Source organism: Setaria viridis, chromosome 5, assembly GCF_005286985.2.
Source record: "Setaria viridis chromosome 5, Setaria_viridis_v4.0, whole genome shotgun sequence".
Taxonomy (NCBI): Eukaryota; Viridiplantae; Streptophyta; class Magnoliopsida; order Poales; family Poaceae; genus Setaria; species Setaria viridis.
The window spans coordinates 2,290,012-2,310,258 of record NC_048267.2 but is presented as its reverse complement, the minus strand read 5'-3'; the positions used below and the strand labels follow the sequence as shown (position 1 = coordinate 2,310,258).

At 44.9% G+C, this 20,247-nt stretch overlaps 1 protein-coding gene and 1 pseudogene across 1 annotated transcript; both read left to right on the top strand.

Annotated features, from left to right (window-relative positions):
- Positions 1-9,006: 9,006 nt before the first annotated feature.
- Positions 9,007-13,985, top strand: LOC117854979 (probable WRKY transcription factor 47). Its single transcript, XM_034737249.2, has 6 exons — positions 9,007-9,346; positions 9,462-9,542; positions 9,622-9,810; positions 10,858-11,157; positions 11,562-11,675; positions 13,052-13,985. The coding sequence occupies exons 1-6, from the start codon at positions 9,071-9,073 to the stop codon at positions 13,811-13,813; spliced, it is 1,722 nt and encodes a 573-aa protein (XP_034593140.1). The 5' UTR covers positions 9,007-9,070; the 3' UTR covers positions 13,814-13,985.
- Positions 13,986-16,590: 2,605 nt separating this feature from the next.
- On the top strand, positions 16,591-18,298 carry LOC117854414 (uncharacterized; annotated as a pseudogene).
- Positions 18,299-20,247: the final 1,949 nt, after the last annotated feature.

Below are 20,247 nucleotides of genomic sequence, written 5' to 3'. Positions count from 1 at the left end.
GGCGCCGGTCCAGACAAGGGGAGGACGAGCGGAGAAGCTAGTCAGTCACGGAGACGGAGACGGGGATTCAATTCTGCGTGTGGAAGGCGACACGATCCATGTCGTTCGGCCCATCGATGTGGAATAAGTGATGGTCTAATAACTTGCTCGATAGGACTCTCTCGGAGATCCATCGAGTCGCCACTCTTTCAAACGCTTGTGGAGAACGCAATAAGGTCGGTCTACTGTTTACGTGATCGAACAGGCCGGGCCCGGGGCCCTGCGCTGTCACGCGTCGCGATTGACGATTTATTAGCTCTGAGCTTGTGTGGTGATTTTCTAGCTAGCTACCTTGTGTCCCTGCACCTGCAGTGGACGACATCACGCCGTAGCTCCGTGGTTTCTCCATCGTTTGTTGCACTGTCGCTGCCAGCTTTGTGTGCCATGGCAATCGACCCAAGCCGCCATGGCAGTACCAGGACCACGTGCGTTACAGTAGGGCTAGGCGGTAGAGTTACAAACGAACTAAAGGTTAGCTCTAGCCAACGAACGGTACATGCGTGTTTGATACCAGGAGTTAAAGTTTAGTCCTATCACATCGGATGTTCGGATGCTAATTAGGAGGACTAAATATGAACTAACAATAAAACTAATTGCAGAACCCCTAGACTAATTCGCGAGACGAATCTATTAAGCCTAATTAATTATCATTAGCAAATGGTTACTGTAGCACCACATTGTCAAATCATGGACTAATTAGGCTTAATAGATTCATCTCACGAATTAGACTCAATCTTTATAATTAATTTTGTAATTAGACTATGTTTAATACTCCTAATTTGTATCTAAACATCCGATGTGACAGGGCTAAACTTTAGCCCTCTTGAAGCCAAACACCCCCTAAATAGAGACGATTTCTACATCATTTCTAGCCACGAATTCATTGTTATAGATGGCAATATCTATCGTTGGTTCGTGCGGCTACTAGAGCTGAACAGTGATTAAGCTAAGGATCATTTCTACCGTACCAGCTCTAGTCATGAATCGTGACTGGTAATATGTAGCAACATTATTTTTGAAAATTCATACCCTTTTTATACTGATTCGGAGTGAGTCAACTTTTAAAACAAATATTGTAGCTCCTGATCCATATGATCTACGTCTTTATAGTTGACAATGGAGGTAGCTTAACGTTGACGCTTGTTATTGACACACTTTTAGTGTCATTGAACTAGTGTTTTCAGGCATATTCTTATACTAACCCACCACTTGGCACCTGGAATAATACCATATTCGCATATGTGTTGTGTTTTGGATCATATTGTAAAATCATAGGAAATACGACATAAATGAAGGTTTTTTCTACAAGTTAGATTTGGGCCCAGACTTTGGATATTGGAAAGCTCAAACGCATACATTGAATTGTAGGCCTGCAGGAAGAACTAAAACTTGCACGGATCATATCTTTCTCATCTGAACTCCGATTGGGGCGCATTTACATGAAAAATTGCATGGCTCAACAAGATCTACAACTGTCGTTTGAAGCACTCGGGTATTGGAAGCCAAAACAAGGCAGGCCGATCGGACTACAAGGGTTGAGGCCAATCGGTCTTGCCTGTTTTCAGCTCTGATCGTCGCGCCCTTTCACCAGGAGGTTGCCCACGATGTTCCTAGGGTTATTTTTCAGAAACTTGGCTTCAAAGGCACCTAACCGACGCCGCCAACTATAAATACCCAAGACATTCAACAAGAAGGGGAATCCCGAGGAGTTTAGAACTAGCCGCCGTCACAAGATGAAAAACAGAGATTAGATCAAATCACCACGACGACCAACGTCGGCGGGATTTAGGAGGCGCAAGGAAGCCCTCAGGCCGATCGGCCTGAGGAGCCCTAGGCCGATCGGCCTAGGGTGTTCCTGCACCTCCTCGCCACCATATTTAGTGACGACGTTCTCCAGAGTCCCCTTCACCCCTTTTTGCATCAATCTTTGTAAGATGATGGGGTAAAGCCTCTATTCATCCCTAGGATTGTTTGGATCCTTGATATGTAACTGCTACATGTACTTTATGCCTATCAATTCTTCATGGTCTATGTCATTGCAATGCTTTATTCATATGTGTTCTAATCAACATATATTCTTAGTAGAGTTTGTGGTAATCGTGGTGATTAGCTTAACTCTACGGACGCTTTGATATAGATGTGTGAGCGAGGTTGTTGAGTACCCCTGTGTAGTGACAGTATGTAGGAGGGAAAGAGTGGAGCGAGCACATAACCTCTATGAAGCTAGTGAAGGCACCACCCCTTTTGTGTAGTAGATGCATATTCATGTGAACCTAGATCCTAGGGAGAGAATGCGTATCTATCTTTGTTTTCTATCTTGTATCACCCTTTGCTCTTTGTTAGTTTAGATTAGTTTATCTCTCTACACAACCCATATTGCCTGATTTCGTTAGTAAGATTAGTATAAAGTGAGAGCCAACAATTCACTTGTTCCACGGATTGATAAATCTTGGGAGAATACTCTAAGAAAAAAGCTACAACTGATCCATGCACTTGCGGTTCACCAATTGGTTCACTATCTATGGCTTTCAGGGATAGTGGGCTAGCACCCAGGGTGGGATGCATTTTGTGGAACTATACTAAAACCCACACCCTCCTTGGCATAGTTTCCCAACCATGTTACCTATCACTCACTTCTAATAAAAATGGAGGATATGTTTTTCCTAGTACCATTATTTCTTTGTCAAAACTTTGGTCGAATATTTTGGTATCCAAATGGCTTCAAATTATACAAAATTTCAATTACAAATTTGTAGATCTCTACTGACAGCTACAACTTACACATAATTTTTAGTTGGTTTGCACTTGTATGAGTACTTTATGAATTTCTGAATATCCCATGCAAATCGACACTAATTCTCTTTGTTTCAAAATGAACACGCTTAATCATAGTAAATATACTACTATTATCATGTTGACTATTTATCTAATTGGTGTCCCCCCCCCCAAAAAAAAAAATTGGATCCATCAACCAGTAGTGATTCTTAGTGCACAACATGTTTATGGCTCCAACCATAAGTGATGGCCCAAGGAGAAAGAACTATAGGTTTGTGACACCAACCAGTACGTAGTGGTGTCGTTTGGAAAAGAAATTAACTACTGGCTAGTTTGAGTAATGAACCGGTGTTGTCCCCTCCTCAAACCACCACCAGTAATCGGTAGTGATTCCGAGCATCACTACTAGTTCTATGTATGCCGCTCCAATGATTGATAATAAGGTCTTTGAACGTTGAACCAGCAATGATGCCCCATCACTTCCAGCTTATGTTTGATCAACCGGTAGTGATGGACAGTATCAAAGGCCTTGCTGTTAACTTTTGAATGAATTACCTTTGCAATAAAAAAAATCCTAAGTGATGCTCATTACTCTGTACCACTTTCTTCACAACTAAATCACCCCTTACATGGATTCATATACCATCATGTTGTTTTTTCTTGGAATCTAGTTCTATAGTTGCAGTTAAAACTTTAAGAAAAACACACCATTGTGCATAATGAATTTCCATATGACGTCAGATTTAGGAGGGTTAATAGTTAGCCATCATATATAAAATATTTATTTTCGTGGCGGTTTTAGGCACTTCCGTGATGGTTTCCAACCCTCTACCTAGTATGTATGCGTCTATTAAAGATTAGAAACTAGGAAGTCTATTTCCATCAGGGTCAAAAGATCTTCAATTACTTTGTGATTCATCTTCCTCGACATGCCCGCTCATTAGAACATAATCACAAAATTTATTAATTAGACTCTGCAGGACTAATCAACACTTGGTCTACGTATAACTTTTCCATGTAGGTGCTCGCTTGATTTGACTTCTCTACTCTGTATTGCACGTCATACACACGTACACGGCCCGGTTGCCTCGCTACGAGCTACGATATCTATCTGCTGGTTGATTTGCGTGTGACCTCGTCCACTTTGAATACAGCTAATGCCATGACTTCAGATGTACAAGACAATTTAGCAACCCTGCGATAGTATGTACTTGCTCCTCCTTTGGTCTTCCTTTGGATCCTCGTCTGTATTGCATCTTGGTCTTGGAGCGAGGATTATTGCAGAGTACTTTGAAGGTTTTTGTCTTGGCAGAAAGAGATAGATATGTAGGTGTGTGCATCATCTTTGCCTAATAATACTACTCATTTGGTCCTAGCCTAGGTTTATGTTTCCATGTCTCCGACTTCGAAGAGAGAAGTTTGTCAAGAGATGAGAACTGTGTGCGTGTGATGATGATTGGTGGACGTCTATCTGGATCTACTAAGTCCTTGTATTATTGTGTATATGTTGGTAAGGCTACCTGTACTAAAGATCGAGTGACTCATACTCTACACACTATATATGGACCCAAAGGAACGAAAAAAGAGTAAAGGAGAAAGGGTTGTGCAACCTAACCTCATATCAATGTGCCTTGACAAATTGTAACGGACAAGGGGAAAACCCCAGAAAGAAACACCACCAACGCCAAAGTGTCAATGTTACCCGAATGGAGCGACAAAAGAGTCCACCAATAAACAAAAACAAGAAAGGACACCGATGGCAACAAGTTGCTGCCGCTCAATCTCTTGTATCACATGACAATAACGACGGCATCTTTCTTGTAGAAGCAAGCTTCACATGGACCATACTACATACCAAAGTCTTATTACATTAATATAATTACGATTTGGTAGCCTTTGCTTCGTTCATCTGTTGGTAGGATGCTGACTATTAGTGGCCAGCTGCAGACAAGGTATCCTCTTGCTTGTCTCCTCTGATCCCAAACCTTGCTCCATGCCCTTTTTCCCTTCCTTTCTAGCTTCTTCGTCTCCCTGATTTCCACACCTTTCCACATCAACTGCGGGTGGATAATGTAGATTAAGCAACGTGTGGCCGGTGAAGTACGTACATGGGTTTCATACTTTGATTTTATGGACCGATGGGGCATGGATGGTTCCCATATTTGTCGTACCATGCAACGTGCGCCCTCGGGTGTTGGGAAACGTCAAATTGTGCCGTGGATGGGAAAGCTGACCATGTTTACACTGTTAGTACTTGCCGAGTACGGCTGTTTTGAGTCCTGTGATGACTGATATGAGATACTCTCTGTCTAGTTATCGCCTTTGCCGAGACTGTCGACATGTTACCCTTTAAGATATTGTCTTCGCTCACCACCATGAGTTTGACCTCACCTAATTAATCTGGTACTACTCTCGCAAATAAGTAATATTTTAGAATCCATTCGTCTCAAAATGTTTAAAACCAATAAACCATGTAGGTGAGAGCAGTAAAATTTTCCAATTATATGTTTGAACACTTTATGAAAAGTATAATGATATAACATGGCAAGTACATACGTTAGTCTCAAAATGTTAAAATACATGTCGGCAGTAAAGTTTACTGTTATCATTATTTTTACCTCGCAAATATGTAAATATATACTTTTATGCGCATCAATTGTCAAACTTCTAGTATGACAATGCAAGTAAAAGAGAGCGAGGCATTATATTCATTTATATATATCCACTGCTTTTGTTTTCATGTTCTGAAAAAGACAGGAATGGTGACTAGAAGGCGGAAAAACTTGAGACTAGCGTGGTACACGCCGCTATACTGGTGGGGTATACGCAGAACAGGCGAAACAGCAACCAAAAAAGTTCATCGGTAGTACCTCAGGCAGCTACTAGAGATGTTGGGCCTCTACTACTAGCGGCGTAGAGAGAGAAAAAAAAAGAAAAAATATTATTTTACTCTCCTCACCTATTCACTTCGTCAGCTTAACCCCTAAGCAAAATTTAAACTTGAGTTACTCCCCGAACTATTTCAGTTGGCCTAATCTACACCCTAATGAGTTTTTTTTGTTTCTTCGTATATTGGTTGAATTTTAAGTTCAAATTTCGTGAGCAGCTATAGAACATGATGACTTATGTTAAAAAATTATACTAAGAATTTTTCATAATTATTTTCATAGGTTAGAAACATTTAATATGAAATTAATTTTTGATATACAAAACTGTATAAAAAGAACATGATGACTTACGTTAAAAAATTATACTAAGAAACTTTCTGATTATTTTTATATGTTAAAAACATTTAATATGAAATTAATTTTTGATATACAAAACTGTATAAAAATAATTATGAAAAATTTGTAATGTTTCTAATGTAGAGTACTATGTTATACATCAACTAATAAAATTAAAATTAAGGGGCTGATTGGTTGGGTTCGGGCTGCCATGCAGGTCAAGTTAGTTTGGTTGCCTGAGTCCCCATCGGAGCCAGGCTCTTTGCATGCAAAAAGAAGGCCGGAGCCTGGCTTGCCAGAACTGTTCCCCGCGGGCTAGGCTCGCACGGTGCAGTGTTTTTGTATGGTTAATGATGCAATTAACATATAATTAGTATATATTAAGTGATATTAGTATATATTAAAGAATATTAAACTATAATAAGATAAATTAAGGATTATTTGAGCACAATCATGACAAAAAAAAGTATCAAGATGATGATTATTTAATAATTTTAATCTTGTGCAACATGTCTTTGTGCGGGCAACCAAACAACATCTCTTCTCAACCAAGCTCAATAGATACAACAAACCAAACATAGTGGGTTTGCATACACTAGCCTGGCAACCAATCAGACCCTAAAACTCAACTTGTATGGAAGAAAAAAAAGGAGAATTCTTATTAGGGATAAATTGGATCAATTGAAATAGTTGCACTAGTAGAAAACTCACCTTCCCTCCAACGTTTTTTTTTGTCCCGGTTATCTTTGTACCCGGAACTAAAGGGCCTTTAGTTCCGGGTCAAACATGAACCATCGACGGGGGCTTTAGTCCCAGTTGTAACGGCTAGTGGGACGAGGGGGATTTTTATCCTGGTTGAAAATACCAACCGGGACTAAAGGCGCCCCTTTAGTTTAGTCCCGGTTGGTAATTCCAACCGGGACTAAAGGGGGCATCTTTAGTCCCGGTTGTGTTTTCAATAGGGACTAAACGCCTCCCCGGAGCCTTTAGTCTCCCCCCTCTCTCCACGTTATCTCCTGCTCTCCCCTCCCCTATCTTGTCTCCTCCTCTCCCCTCCCTTATCTCGTCCAGGCCCTTTCTTCCAGGCGGATCGGAGCGGCGGGGGGCACAAGCGGTGCGGGCGGGCCTCTGACGGGTGGGCGAGCGGCGGGCGGCGCGAGCGGGCAGGCTGGCACGGGCAGCGCGTGGCCTCTTTTTTTTTCGAACCTTTTTAGTCCCGGTTGTTTTTTCGGGATCTATGTCGCTTACCAACTGGGACTAAAGGTGAGTTTTCCGCCAGTGTTTGGGGAGTAAAGTGAGTCTAAATTTTGTTCTGGGGTTAAGCGGATAAAGTGAATTGGTGAGATGAGTGAAATAGGCTGTGTGGGCTCCAGATCTACCGGTGTTCCTATGCATATTGCATGCTATTAGTGTGTTACGGCTGACATGTTTTATTAAATCGCCCCAACCAAAGATCCAACTAGAGACCTTCTACTTTACTTTGACACACCATATTGACCCTATGGGCCATGCATGCACGCATCAAATCAGCTCAACCATGCGCTAGCTATACTCAAACTTCCACACCCTTTTTGTTCATTAAGCTGTCTTTTAACTTACAAATTAGTACTCCACATCCCGAATGCTTTTAGGAAACAATCATGTGTCGAATAGTAGTCGTTTGTGTCCTTTCACTTCAAAATATTATGCTGCAGAATTTCCATGGATTCATTTTCTCCTTTATTTTCTGCCGTGTACGTTGTACTTCCCATACCCTTTTCCCACTCCGTTGAACTGGTGAAATGGAATATCTTTAGATTTCCACGTGAGATGTGGACACAATGGGAGAGCCAACACGCAACCGGACCGTGCTGAAGCAAAAAAGAAATGGACATGCCACACCCGGTCTGCAAACCGCATAGTAGGTGAAGACTAAGCGTACCTTCTCGAAGAAACAAGTCATTCAAGAGATGGAGACACGCCTCACCTCTAGCAGGGATAACAACACGCGACCCATCTCTCTGCTAGGAAAATGGCGTGCCATAATTAACCATGTGGTCCAGCTTAGTTAGTGTGTTGCATCAGTGATCACAGTAGTTGAAGAAGAATTGAAGAATCATTTGAATGTCTTTGTGCCGTGTACTGTGTAAATTGCTCGAGAAGTACGTTCGATAACAACGGTTTGGCGTGTAGACTCCTGTGTAGTACTACGTAGGACAGTAGGCTTATTGGCAGTGATCGAATCGACACTTTCTGATAATAATTAGGTTAGATCAAAATTATAGATGCACACGCTCTGTTACATTTGTATTCACACTAGGTATCTCAGTGATTTACGCTTATTAAACTCTTCGTGCAAGCGAACTAAACTGGTGTGGAATAAAAAATAAAAAAATAAATTGGGATTCCTACGGTTGTCAAGCCCTACAAACTTGGGTAAAACAAAAGGTTTGAGCAAATTATAGATCCTTCTCATAATTACTAGTTTATTGCATACACGCACTATATTACTTTTGCATTCACACTTAGATATCTCACTGATTACATGGGCACAGGACCTTCTAACGACATATCAAAGGCAATAACGCATACACTTACGTCTAGACTTCGCAACGGCGTGATATTTTTGACCGGTTGTAAAAAAGAAACGCCAAAACCGGAAGACGAGATCATTAGTCGTCGTCGTGTCGTCCTCCGGCGCCACTTGGTCCTCCAACCCAAATTGACTTCCTTGACCTTAATGCCTTTCCTAATGACCCTCCCCTCTCACGTGGACGCCCATGCACAATTACCGATCTGCCCCCTCCATCCCTTCCCCCACGTCATGCAACGCGGCGCCTGACGCTGCTGGCCCACCCTCCCCATGCGGCCCTTCCCGCCTTCCCATTGGTCCACACCCACCTCCCATATTTCTTTTCCTTTTTCCTTATTTATTTATTAATGTTTTTGTGCAGTCCAAAGTCCAAGTCCATCAGCTTTGGCTTCTTTTGTGTGTATCCTTGACCCTAATTGACACAAGTAACCATAAAGCCCAGACCTTCTCCGTCCTTTCCATGGAGACGAAGAAGCCGGAGCGCCACTGCCACGACCACGTCCACGACGAGGAAGAATCCCAGGAGGGGGAAGACGCCCCCGCCATGGAGCATGGCGCTCTCTCGCTGCACCGTGGAGCCACCTTGTTTGGTCAGCGGCACCACGAGGAGGCCGCCGCCGGCCGCCGGGGCGAGATCAGGGAGGTGGACTTCTTCTCGCGGGACTCCGGCGCCCGGCAGCAGGACGATGGCGGCGGCGGGCGCAGGGTGACCGGAGGCGGCCGGGACGACCTCAACGTGAGTCGCCTCGATCTCGATCATCATCTTCTTCTATACTCCATATTGCACGGCTTGTGTCGATTGCCCTTTTGCCCACCGTGTGAATTGATCGGGTGTAGTTCTTGCCGTGCAGATCGGGCTAGACCTGCTGACCACGGCCACCGCCGCCACGGCGAGCGCCGGGGAGGAAGTGACGGCGGCGAAGAATCACAAGGTCGGTTCATTTTTTTGGTTACATCCATTGGTCTCTGAAGGTCATTTTTCCTCTTTTGCTGCTGCTATACTATGCGTAGATGGAGGCGTCAGCGGTGGAAGCGGAGCTCAGGCGGGTGGTGGACGAGAACCGGCGGCTGCGGGGCATGCTGGAGGAGCTCACCCGGAGCTATGGCACGCTGTACCAGCAGCTTCTCCAGGTCACGCAGCACCACCCACATCAGCATCAGCATCCTGATCTCATGAACAACCGATCGTCACTACCTCATGTAAGTGCCACTTCATCAAATTATTGTACTGTAATACTAGCATCCATCATGATCTCCCATCTTCTGGAATACGCTATCGATTTTCAATCTTTTTGCTTAATTAGTTTTCGTTCCTTTTATTTCCAAGGGTCTTTTTCTAAAACTTACTTTTTGCAACAGACATCAATTGCCTTCTGTGAAACTCTTGGGTTTAAATCAGGATCTTACTCTTCTAAACCTTGTTAGCTAGACTTGATGTCAAGTTTTTGGAGATATGTATCCTCATTCGAGCAATGAGTTTGCAGCTTCTTTGATTCTTTCTTCTTTGAGAATCAAACCTAAGAAGAGGCTTGGTAGTTTTAACCTTTGGAATTATTACCACGCCTCGTCGATCTTTGCTGATCCATTCGAGCCCGGGTCAATTACACATTTTAAGATTCATTTCTCCTTTGAAAGTTAGACCTATGCTAGAGAAATATATGTGCTGGGCAGAAAGATTCTTCACGATCAAGATTCGCGCAATATAATGTACAGGTCATAGCTAAATTTGCGTGCATGCACGCACGTTCATGTAAGATCCTCATCAAATCCTGCCACATGAGCTTATGAATGCCTCGATTTACTTACTTGATTGACTAATCATATAAAAATAAGGCAGATAATATAATCAAATACTAATGTAATAGAACCATAGGAGCATGGGGCCAGAGGATGGCACTAACTAGATCACTACATTATTTCTTCCAAAACTTCTGCAGTGATCTTACAGAAATTTCCTCCAAACTGTGGTAACTTAATTTGCATTTTCATCACCTCGAGTTTATTTTATTTGCAAACATCTCCATTGGTGAATTACACAAAGGTTGAACCTCCAGTTTATTTTCAGTTTTGTTTGCTTACAGTGACACGCTAATTACTAACACACAGCTACTACTGCACATCTTGATCGCTGTAGCAGTAGTTAGCGTGTGCTCATCTAGCTAGTCATCTCATGCATGAACACTTTCAATTACTTCCTTCGCTTTCCTCTCTGACTAAACGAACGTTTGCCACCAAATCTCGATGCAGACCCACCTGAACACCATGGGCGCGCCCAACACGTCGACCCGGCAGCTGCTGGAGGCGCGGGCTTCCTCCACGGCGCAGACGCAGCCGGACGCCGGAGTGGAGGATGAGGCCAGCGACGGAGCCGGCGAGGCCTCACCTTCGCTGAGCAATAATGCTGGAAACAACGACTCCGACGGCAAGAGGAAGTTGTCTCAGGATGGGACAGCGCCGTCGAGGGAGAATGGCGAGCAGGCCTCGTCAGCAGAGCTGCCGGGCCGGAAGGCGAGGGTGTCTGTTCGCGCACGATCTGAGGCACCAATGGTAATTCCTTCTAAATTGATTATTATTAGCCAAAAACAAGTACTTAGAAAACTGAGAACACAGTATACTAGAGTACCGTACGTGTAACAACCACGTACCTTCATAGAGGAAGCCTGAAAAAGTTTTAGCTACTTCTTTCATTTGTCGTCTGAACATTGAATGCTATTTTTCAACAATTAGGTTTCAGACTGACCTAATACATACTCAAATGATGAAACTTTATTCTTTCTCAAATCTTCTATTTTGGATAATTTTGAAGAAGGGATACATCTGACACAGGACTCCTCATCCTAGTCATTCCATCCAACCTACTTAAAGTTTTCATGTTTGCACTTATGTGAATTTGGTACCACGTCTCTCGAATATAACATTTGTTTTTCTTGGATTTTTTTTTCCAACTGTAGATCAGCGATGGGTGTCAGTGGAGGAAGTACGGGCAGAAGATGGCCAAGGGTAATCCATGTCCGAGAGCATACTACCGGTGCACAATGGCTGTGGCATGCCCCGTGAGGAAGCAGGTAAATATAATACATGCACGGCCTATCATAGTCATCTCCTGTTGAAAAATTACCTCCGTTACATCATTTCCATAGACTTTGGGAGGTCAGTTGTTGACTGCCCCAGGCAGAATCTCTAACCTAATGCCGAAGCAGAAACTCCATGTGCCTGCAAATTACCCATTGCATGATTGTGCTCTTCAACCTCTAGCTCTAGCTCTAGATAATTAATTCTCTTGAGCCTGGACATCTGGTGTTAATATTAGCAGTGGTATTTCATGTTTTTCCTTCCATAGAAGGAAGGGTATCTCACTGTATTACTTGAATCGAAAAGAATAACAGCATTCCCTTGACTATAGCCGCCGTTTAAACCCCTATTCTTTCACAGCTGAAGAAAAAGGTCGTAGCTAGTAGAAACTCAAAGAATCATATATAAGTAGGTTCAACCTATAAGATAACTTGTTTGGTTTGCTAAATAACTACGGTGCTTATGACTTCTGCATGAAAATGAAGGCTAAAATGGAGCTCCTTGCAAGAAAAAAGTCGAGTGCATTTTAGATAAAAATCGAAGCTGAAGTAATCTCCACAGTAAAACATTGGTTACTGAGTAAGCTACATTGTACTTAAACATTGTTAGTAGAGTCAGCTTTTTTTTCTCATGTTGTTTCGTTACACTCCACATGGACATGTGCAAGGGGAAAATTAATCCAAGTATAAACTAGTAGGTACACAGGAAGAATCCATTATTATTTGTTGTGTGCTTCAAAAATAAATGTCGAATGTAGTCTTCTATCTTGCATATGCAAAGTACCTAATCTCCGACAAAATGTGCTTTTTTTTCCTTTTGCACTTGATATGTGAATTGACTAAACAAGATCACACTTCAGGCCTGCATACATACAGTTGACTTACAGATAGCGCTTCTAGCTAGTCTATAATTCTATACTCGGTAGATGACACAAGCACTGATGCACATATCATGAAAACACCCAATGCTAATGTGAACATAGTGCATGCTAAGCTGCACCCTTGCACACGCGCTATCACTTACCTCCATTCCATTTCAAAGCATATTTTATCACCACTTATCTTCCTCCATCTACATCTAGCTGTATATCGAGAGGCAGGCCATACACACACGTCTACGAACTGTATAAAATGGCCCATTGGACCAGTCGCTAGCTAGTTACAAGCCAACACGTTTCTGATGTTGTCAGTGCAGAGACGCTGATAGCTCACCAAACAGTCGCTGCGACATTATTCTAAAGCCAAGTTCATGTTCATGCTTCACATGTGCCTGCATGTATGCTTGCTTACTGAAGGCATGCAGCAAAGCTAATAACTGCAACAGCTGGTGGTATCCATGAGTAGTCATGTTTGTACGCTCATGCTTGCAGGTGCAACGGTGCGCCGAGGACAAGACCATCCTGGTAACGACGTACGAGGGCCACCACAACCACCCGCTGCCGCCGGCGGCGACCACCATGGCGAACACGACGTCCGCGGCGGCTTCCATGCTGCTCTCCGGCCCGGCCACCAGCCGCGACGGCGCGGCCGCGCTCCTGGGCCACCCGGCGGCGCTGTTCCACCACCACGCCAGCATCCCCTACGCGTCCACCATGGCCACGCTCTCCGCCTCCGCGCCGTTCCCCACCATCACCCTCGACCTCACCCAGGCTCCCGGGAGCGGCGGCGGCGTCGGCGGCCTGCTGGGTCACGGCCTGCAACGCCCGCCGGTCGGGATGATCCACCCCGCGGTGGCCCCGGCGATGCCGTTCCCGGTGCCGTCGCCGCTGGCGATGTTCCTCCCGCAGCGGGCGCCGCCCACGGCGGCGGCGGCGCCGGCCGGGCTCGTCGCGCGGCAGCAGCAGCAGCAGTCTGTGATGGAGACCGTGACCGCGGCGATCGCGACTGATCCCAACTTCACCACGGCGCTGGCGGCGGCCATCTCGTCGGTCATGGCTGGAGCCGGAGGAGCGCATCATCAGGCTCAGCCTACTCCCCGTGGAAGCAATACTACCGGCATCGCCGGGGAGGCCGACGGCAGTGCCGCCGGTGCCGCCCCAGCAGCTCCGACGACAACGGCAGCCGGAGCACATGCAGCGTCCGGCGGGTCGCCTCGGTTAGCGACGCAGTCCTGCACAACGTCGACGACTTGAGAAATTCCATGAGAGTGCGGGGAGTCTGACCGACGGAGAGATCATCGCGAGCTGCACTAGGAGTATTTGTATGATTGAGTGTATTTATGCACACACGCACATGAGATATATACGATACTTGTTGTACTATGTACAGATGAAAATTTGGAATATACAGTACTTTTAGATGAAATACGCGCATACTATACAATTTTGTCTTCGAGGGAAAGAATAGTGCAGAGAGCCAGAGACGAACAGAAAAAGGAATGGTCAATTTTGTTGGAATTGGAACAAATTCTACGTCCAAGTTCCAACTGGACTGGACCGACCCAGTAACGGGTCCGAAGTTCCGGTCCACGAAGGGCGATGACCGACCAACACGAAACGACCGGTCAGGCAAGCAAAGCCTCGATCGACAACGGGGACGGTGTGGAGTGGATGCGGCCGGGCCCATTTGGTGTCACTCGCTGTCGCTGACGCTGAATGATCCAGAGACGGTCGAGGGCTATGCAACGACGGCTGGGGCAGCGCCTGACTTGAACCCGGAAATCCTATCTATCTTCCGCCTTCCGCTTTAAGATTCTTCCACTTTAAGATTCATGCAAACCGTACAGATCTTCTTTCTCCTTCTCTCACATGAGCTCCAACCCTAGCATATCGCCACCGCCGCCGAGGGTCGACAGTAGGAAAGCTGGCCGGCGGGGTGGGGATGGGCGGGACGGCTCGGTGGCGAAGTCGCAGCCGGCTGTGGGTGGTGGTTAAGGCGACGGTAATTAGGGTTTCGGGTTTCTGAGGAGCGGGACTCCAATGTCCATCGGACATAGAGGAGAAGGTCGTGCACGGCGGTAGGTCTGGCGGCGGCGGCGGTGAGGTGATGTGGGAGCACCGTCTGCTAGGCGTAGCTGAATACTCGGTGGGCATGGTCGGCGGTGGGGGCGGAGCAGGCTAACAGGCGGAGCAATGCTGGAGAGGAGGTGGTGAGGTGGGCATACGGGCGGCGCGGCATCGTCAGGCGAGGATAGTGGAGGACACGCGAGGGCATCAGTGGTGGCGGGTTCAGCTCGATTAGTGGTAGCAGGGGTGGCGGAGGCGAATCCGACGGCGGCTGCTGCCGGAGATGGAGCGGGGTGGGGGAGCAGCACCCAAAAAAAGGTAGGAACCGGTGGCCGTTGGGGTGGGGGAGCGGTGCGCGGCAGCAGCAGGATGAAGCCAGCTTGAGGTTGAAGATAACAGAAGGGTCCTGTAGGGCTTTAAAGGACAAATGCTTATCCACCTCCCGGTAGATGCATAGAAGCCCCCTTTGAACCGGAACACGGTTGGGACGTTGGCCGACGCCGGCCACATATTGACGCCGCCCGCCGTTCACGTTGTGGTCCCAAGTAAACGAGTCTGGGTCGTCTGTTCTTCACCTTGCACGGTCACTACAGTCTACGGTCCTCGTTATTCTCGCCCTGGCTTGCCTGGAACCTACTATGTGTCTGTAATCCGCTCGTTTAATTTACTTTTGCACTACTCCTAGGACTTCAGTTGTCTGACAAAAGAGAGATCATTTAATTGATATACATATCGCAAGTAAGGTACCTTCCTTTTTTTTACTCCCTCTACTTTTTACATATCATATATTTATTTTGTCATAAGTCAAAAAATTTCAACTTTAATCAAATTTATAGAAAGATACAACAACATCTACAATACCAAACTCGCTTCATTATATCCGTCATAAAATATATTTTTATTGTACATATATTTGGTAGTACAATTGTTGTTATGTTTTTCTATAAAGTTAGTCAAAGTTGAACAAACTTGACTTCCAATAAGTGAGGCCCCTTTAGGTTAAAAAAGATCGGTTCTAGGATTTGGATCAGGTTATGTTTCCCCGATGGTGTGCGTGGTAGCACCAGGGTTAACAATTTCAATTTCGGTTTTTCTCGATCACCACTGAAACCGGAATTCACGAAATTTCACCAATTTTTTTAAATCTTCACCAAATAATATGATTTTTTTATAAAAAAATAGATCTAAACAGATGATTAGTTTGATTTATGGTTGTACAACTATTAGTTGAAGAATATGCAACACAAACAATGAAAAATATGAATCTAGAGTATTAGATTTACAATAAAGTACTAGTAAATTTCGAAATTTTCTTTTGATCACTATCGAAATTACCGAAATTTCTGAAGTTTCGGCGAATTTCCGCTGAAATTAGGAACCTCCGGACCGTTAGAAGGGGGCGGACGGGTGCGATTACCCATAGCTGAAGTTGACAATTTCCATCTTGCGCTCGAAGAGGATAGCAGAGCAGCAGTGCAGAGTAAAAAGGTGCCTACGCGTGCAAAATTACCCACCCGCGTTAAACACATGCAAGATTCCTGTCTTAATGGTAGGTGGAGAATAAATTAAATACTTGCTGGCGTCACCTGTATGTAAGGGATTTTGACGCAAAAGAATATGTAAATCTTAAACCGATCATACAAATGGCAGCTGATGCCTCCAAATCTATTTTACTGTTTTGAAATGCAATTAGCCGTGGGAAATCGACGGCGATATTGGAGAAGGAAAATAAGATTCTTTTTTTCACCCCTGAGGGAAAAGCTAGGCCTGTGCACCTCTTGTTGACATTTGGCCCAGCCCAACCGAGCTGTGCTCACGCCTAGCATTCGGTACCCCTCGCGGCTTTCTCCGCCAGGCAACCTCACCGACTCATCCCCTTCCCACACGCCGCCGGCGGCCATGGAAATCCGGGTCCCACCTGTCCCATGGACCGCCCCACGTTGGAACTGTGGCGAGACCGGGGCATGGACCTGCAACTTTTGGAAGACGACACGCGCAGCGCGCTCTCCCTCGTCCACTTCGCCCACCTGACCAGCCCGTCTCCCACCACGCCGCCCTTTCCGTGCTTCCCGCCCTTGACGGCGCCGACCACATCAGCGCTCTCCCCGACGCGCTCCTCCGCAACATTGTCTCCCGGCTCCCCGTCAACGACGCCGCGTGCACCGCCGCGCTGTCCTGGCGCTGGCGCGGGGTCTAGCACTCGACGCCGCTCATCCTCGTCGGCGTCCACCTCACCAGCAGCCACGTGGAGGCGTTCCCTAGCCTGCTCGCACGGTGGCTCCAGAACCTCACCGTTAAGCGTCAAGGGCGTCCGGCACCTAGTCCTTGTCAACCGCCCGTGGCCGCTCAACGTGGACCTCCCCGCCACGTTCTTCGGCATGGCAACCCTCACCAGCCTGTTCCTCGGCCTCTGGCACTAACCTGACACTGCCGCGCTCCAGCGCACCGTGGCGTTCCCACACCTCAAAGAGCTCGGGCTCTCCTGCATGGGCATTGAGAACTGGGACATGGACTTCGTCCTCGCCAAGAGCCCTGTGCTGAGGTCCCTATACATCTAAGCAAACATTCTGTTGAGGCGCCGCAGCCTCCGTTGTGTGCAGATCATCGAAGGCATCGAACTGGAAATCGCTGTGGAGGACGCCCCACCGCTCGAGAGGCTTATGTGTGGTCATCATCAGCCCGCGACTTCTTGCCCAGGAGGGTCAAGATCGGCCATGCCCCGGCACTAACCATACTTGGCTATTTGGAGCCGAAATGGCATGTGCTACAGGTCGGCAACACCATCATCAAGGTGCATCCCGCGCTCTCAAGTGTCCCCATTTGTTAAATTCAATGTCAATTTGGTTTGTTTGTTTCAGCGGTAGCTTTTGAGCTTTTCTGAAAAGATGATGTTGGTTTTTTTTTTTGAAACGCCAACACAAGTTTTAAGTTTTTTAAGATGTGTTTAGCTTTTTGAACTTAAAAAGCTACGAAAAGCTCACAAAATTCAGCTTTCCAGCTTTCTATATAAACTCAGCTCTTTTAGGCTTCCAGCTTTCTAAAAGTTGTACGAGAAGTTCGCTATTTGTTTGAGTTGCTGGCTTTTCACGTTGAGAAGCTACTAGGAATCTCAAACAAATAGACCCTTTGTGAACTTGTCTCACCAAATTTGGGTGCAAGCAGGAACAATGGCGAGTCCATGCACCATGGTCTCAAGCGTCAAGATCTTCGGCTTAAGGGTGTGCTTTGGAGTCCGCAACGATGCCAAGATGCTGCCCAGCTCCCTCATACGCTTTCCCAACGTTGAGAGGTTGCATGCTGAGGTAAACCCCCTTCTTATTTTGGCCCAAATTGGTATCATCTAATAAATGTTGGTTCTATATCAATCTGAAGCTGACGTTTTGCACTGATTTGAACAATTAAATTACAATCCCAAAAAACTGATGAACCCACTGGCAAGTTCAACATGAAGTTCTGGCAGGGGGTCAGTGCCGTTGAATGCGTCCAGTCACACAAGCTGATGATCTTCCGTGACTTCCGAGGGGAGCGGAGCGAGCTTGCCTCCTGGAGAGTACCCGGGTGCTCAAGAAGCTAGTAATTGTGTTTGGCAAAGGAAGATTCGCATCAATGACCGAGGCGAATTCCAAAGTGCAACCTCTGCTCTCTGCAAAAATAGCCAGTCAAACCTGTTAACAATTCTGCATTTCTGCTCATCGAGAGTGCACGGGAAGAAGAAGAAGATAAGTGGTTCGAGGACTTCAGAATTGGATCTGATTTTTCTGTGAGGGATCCTTTTGCGTTCATCCCTTGAGATTGAATTTATTGCTATGTTGCATTATCTACATGGAAGGCTGTAAGAAAAAAGCCCAACGCCATAATGACTTTACTGATTAATAATAATATTGTCATTGGAACTAATGTGTTTGCATGCAAGATGTCCCTTTGCACGTATTTTATAGGTTCCAATGATGAATTCCAAAACCATCAAATTAAGAAGAAAAATAAATTGACACGGATGTAACGAAGTTCCCAGGATGCAGGTGTTGTAATTTTTATTAAGTGCTACTCCCTCCCTCCCAAAATATAGCTACATCTAGCTTTTTCAGAAGTCAAATCTTTTTAACTTTGACCAACAATATCTTTAAAAATAATTTATTTCAAATAGAAAAGGTTACATATTATAATAGTTGGTTTCATGATAAATCTATTAATATTATTTTTATATCATTAGTCTCTATGATGATTATTTCTCTATTCACAGTCAAAGTTGAAAAAATATTTGACTATGAAAAAGTCTAAATGTAGCTATATTCTGGGACAGAGAAAGTACATTGTTTCCTAGAGTTGTTTAACCATGATCACCATTATCCGTTGCACTTGGACTAAATATGTTTCATTCATGCACATGTACCATACACTGTTGCGCATTTGCGCACGCCTTTCATCCTGATGCATTGAGCATTGGATACTAGTATTAAACTGCACTGTACACTGAAAGTCTGAAACACATAACCACGTGCTCATGTACATGGGTCTAGAGATCTAAACGGGTGCATCAGTACTATTGATGCAGCATGCATATGCCTTGTTGTATCTGATTGCCAATATGCATAATGCATCAATTCATTATTTTTCTGCTACCACCTCAAATCCGTAAAGTTAAGAGGGGTGTGCGGAACCACTAAAGAATTTCTCCAATGAATAAGTTCTGTGATAGAAAAAAAATGAAAAGGAGATGATAGAAGATACTAAGATACAAATAGTGTGATACTATGTAATGATCCAGAAATTAATAAAATAATAAAGAAAACTACAATAAGTGAGAAGTGACTGAAATATGCTCAACAGTCGCTAGTGCTCACATTACATGCTAAGTGGTTAGACACAAGCAAAGAATTGGACTCAGCATGCATGCTGCCTACACCTACTACGAGCAGAACATGCTTTCTCACTAGCAATTTGTTTATGAAAGCTAAACTCTCCACTTGCATGCTCCCAACTACCCTGCACTGCACTCATATATTATACTGACTACCTACATTTTATTGAACATATATTTGGGTTCAAGAAGCGAATGAGCAAGAGCAAATGAGCAATTGGCGGTATGAGGAAAATCAGATACTTTTCTAGGGCACACAATGCCTCGAATAAACAACTAATGCAATTAGTCTAAAACTTCCTTTGTCAGTATCATAGTCAATGACTAGCACTAATTTTTCCCTTGCCAAATTGTGAGGACCTCCAGTCCCTTATTACTTAATAGAAACGTGCACTGGAGAGTTACATGCTGTTTGGTAATTAATTATATTACTGATAATGAAAAATAGACGAATACATCAATGGTCATGCTAAGTGGAACTACAGTTAATAGTTTTTCCTTTTGGATGCTATGATCATGTTCTCACTTGAACTTGACTTTGCAGGTGTCTGATACATTAAGCGATATAACAGACAGGCTGCTGAAGCTCTAGATCTTTGGATATGCTTACAAGTATAATCATTACGGATAGAAACTGTACAATTATCTGTTGTAGCGACAAACAACCAAACTAGAGCTGCCAGAAACCAGTAGACCTTTAACCCGTATGGAATATGAGTTTCATCATGTATTAGCTAACTTCACCTCAAGACTGAAGAAATTT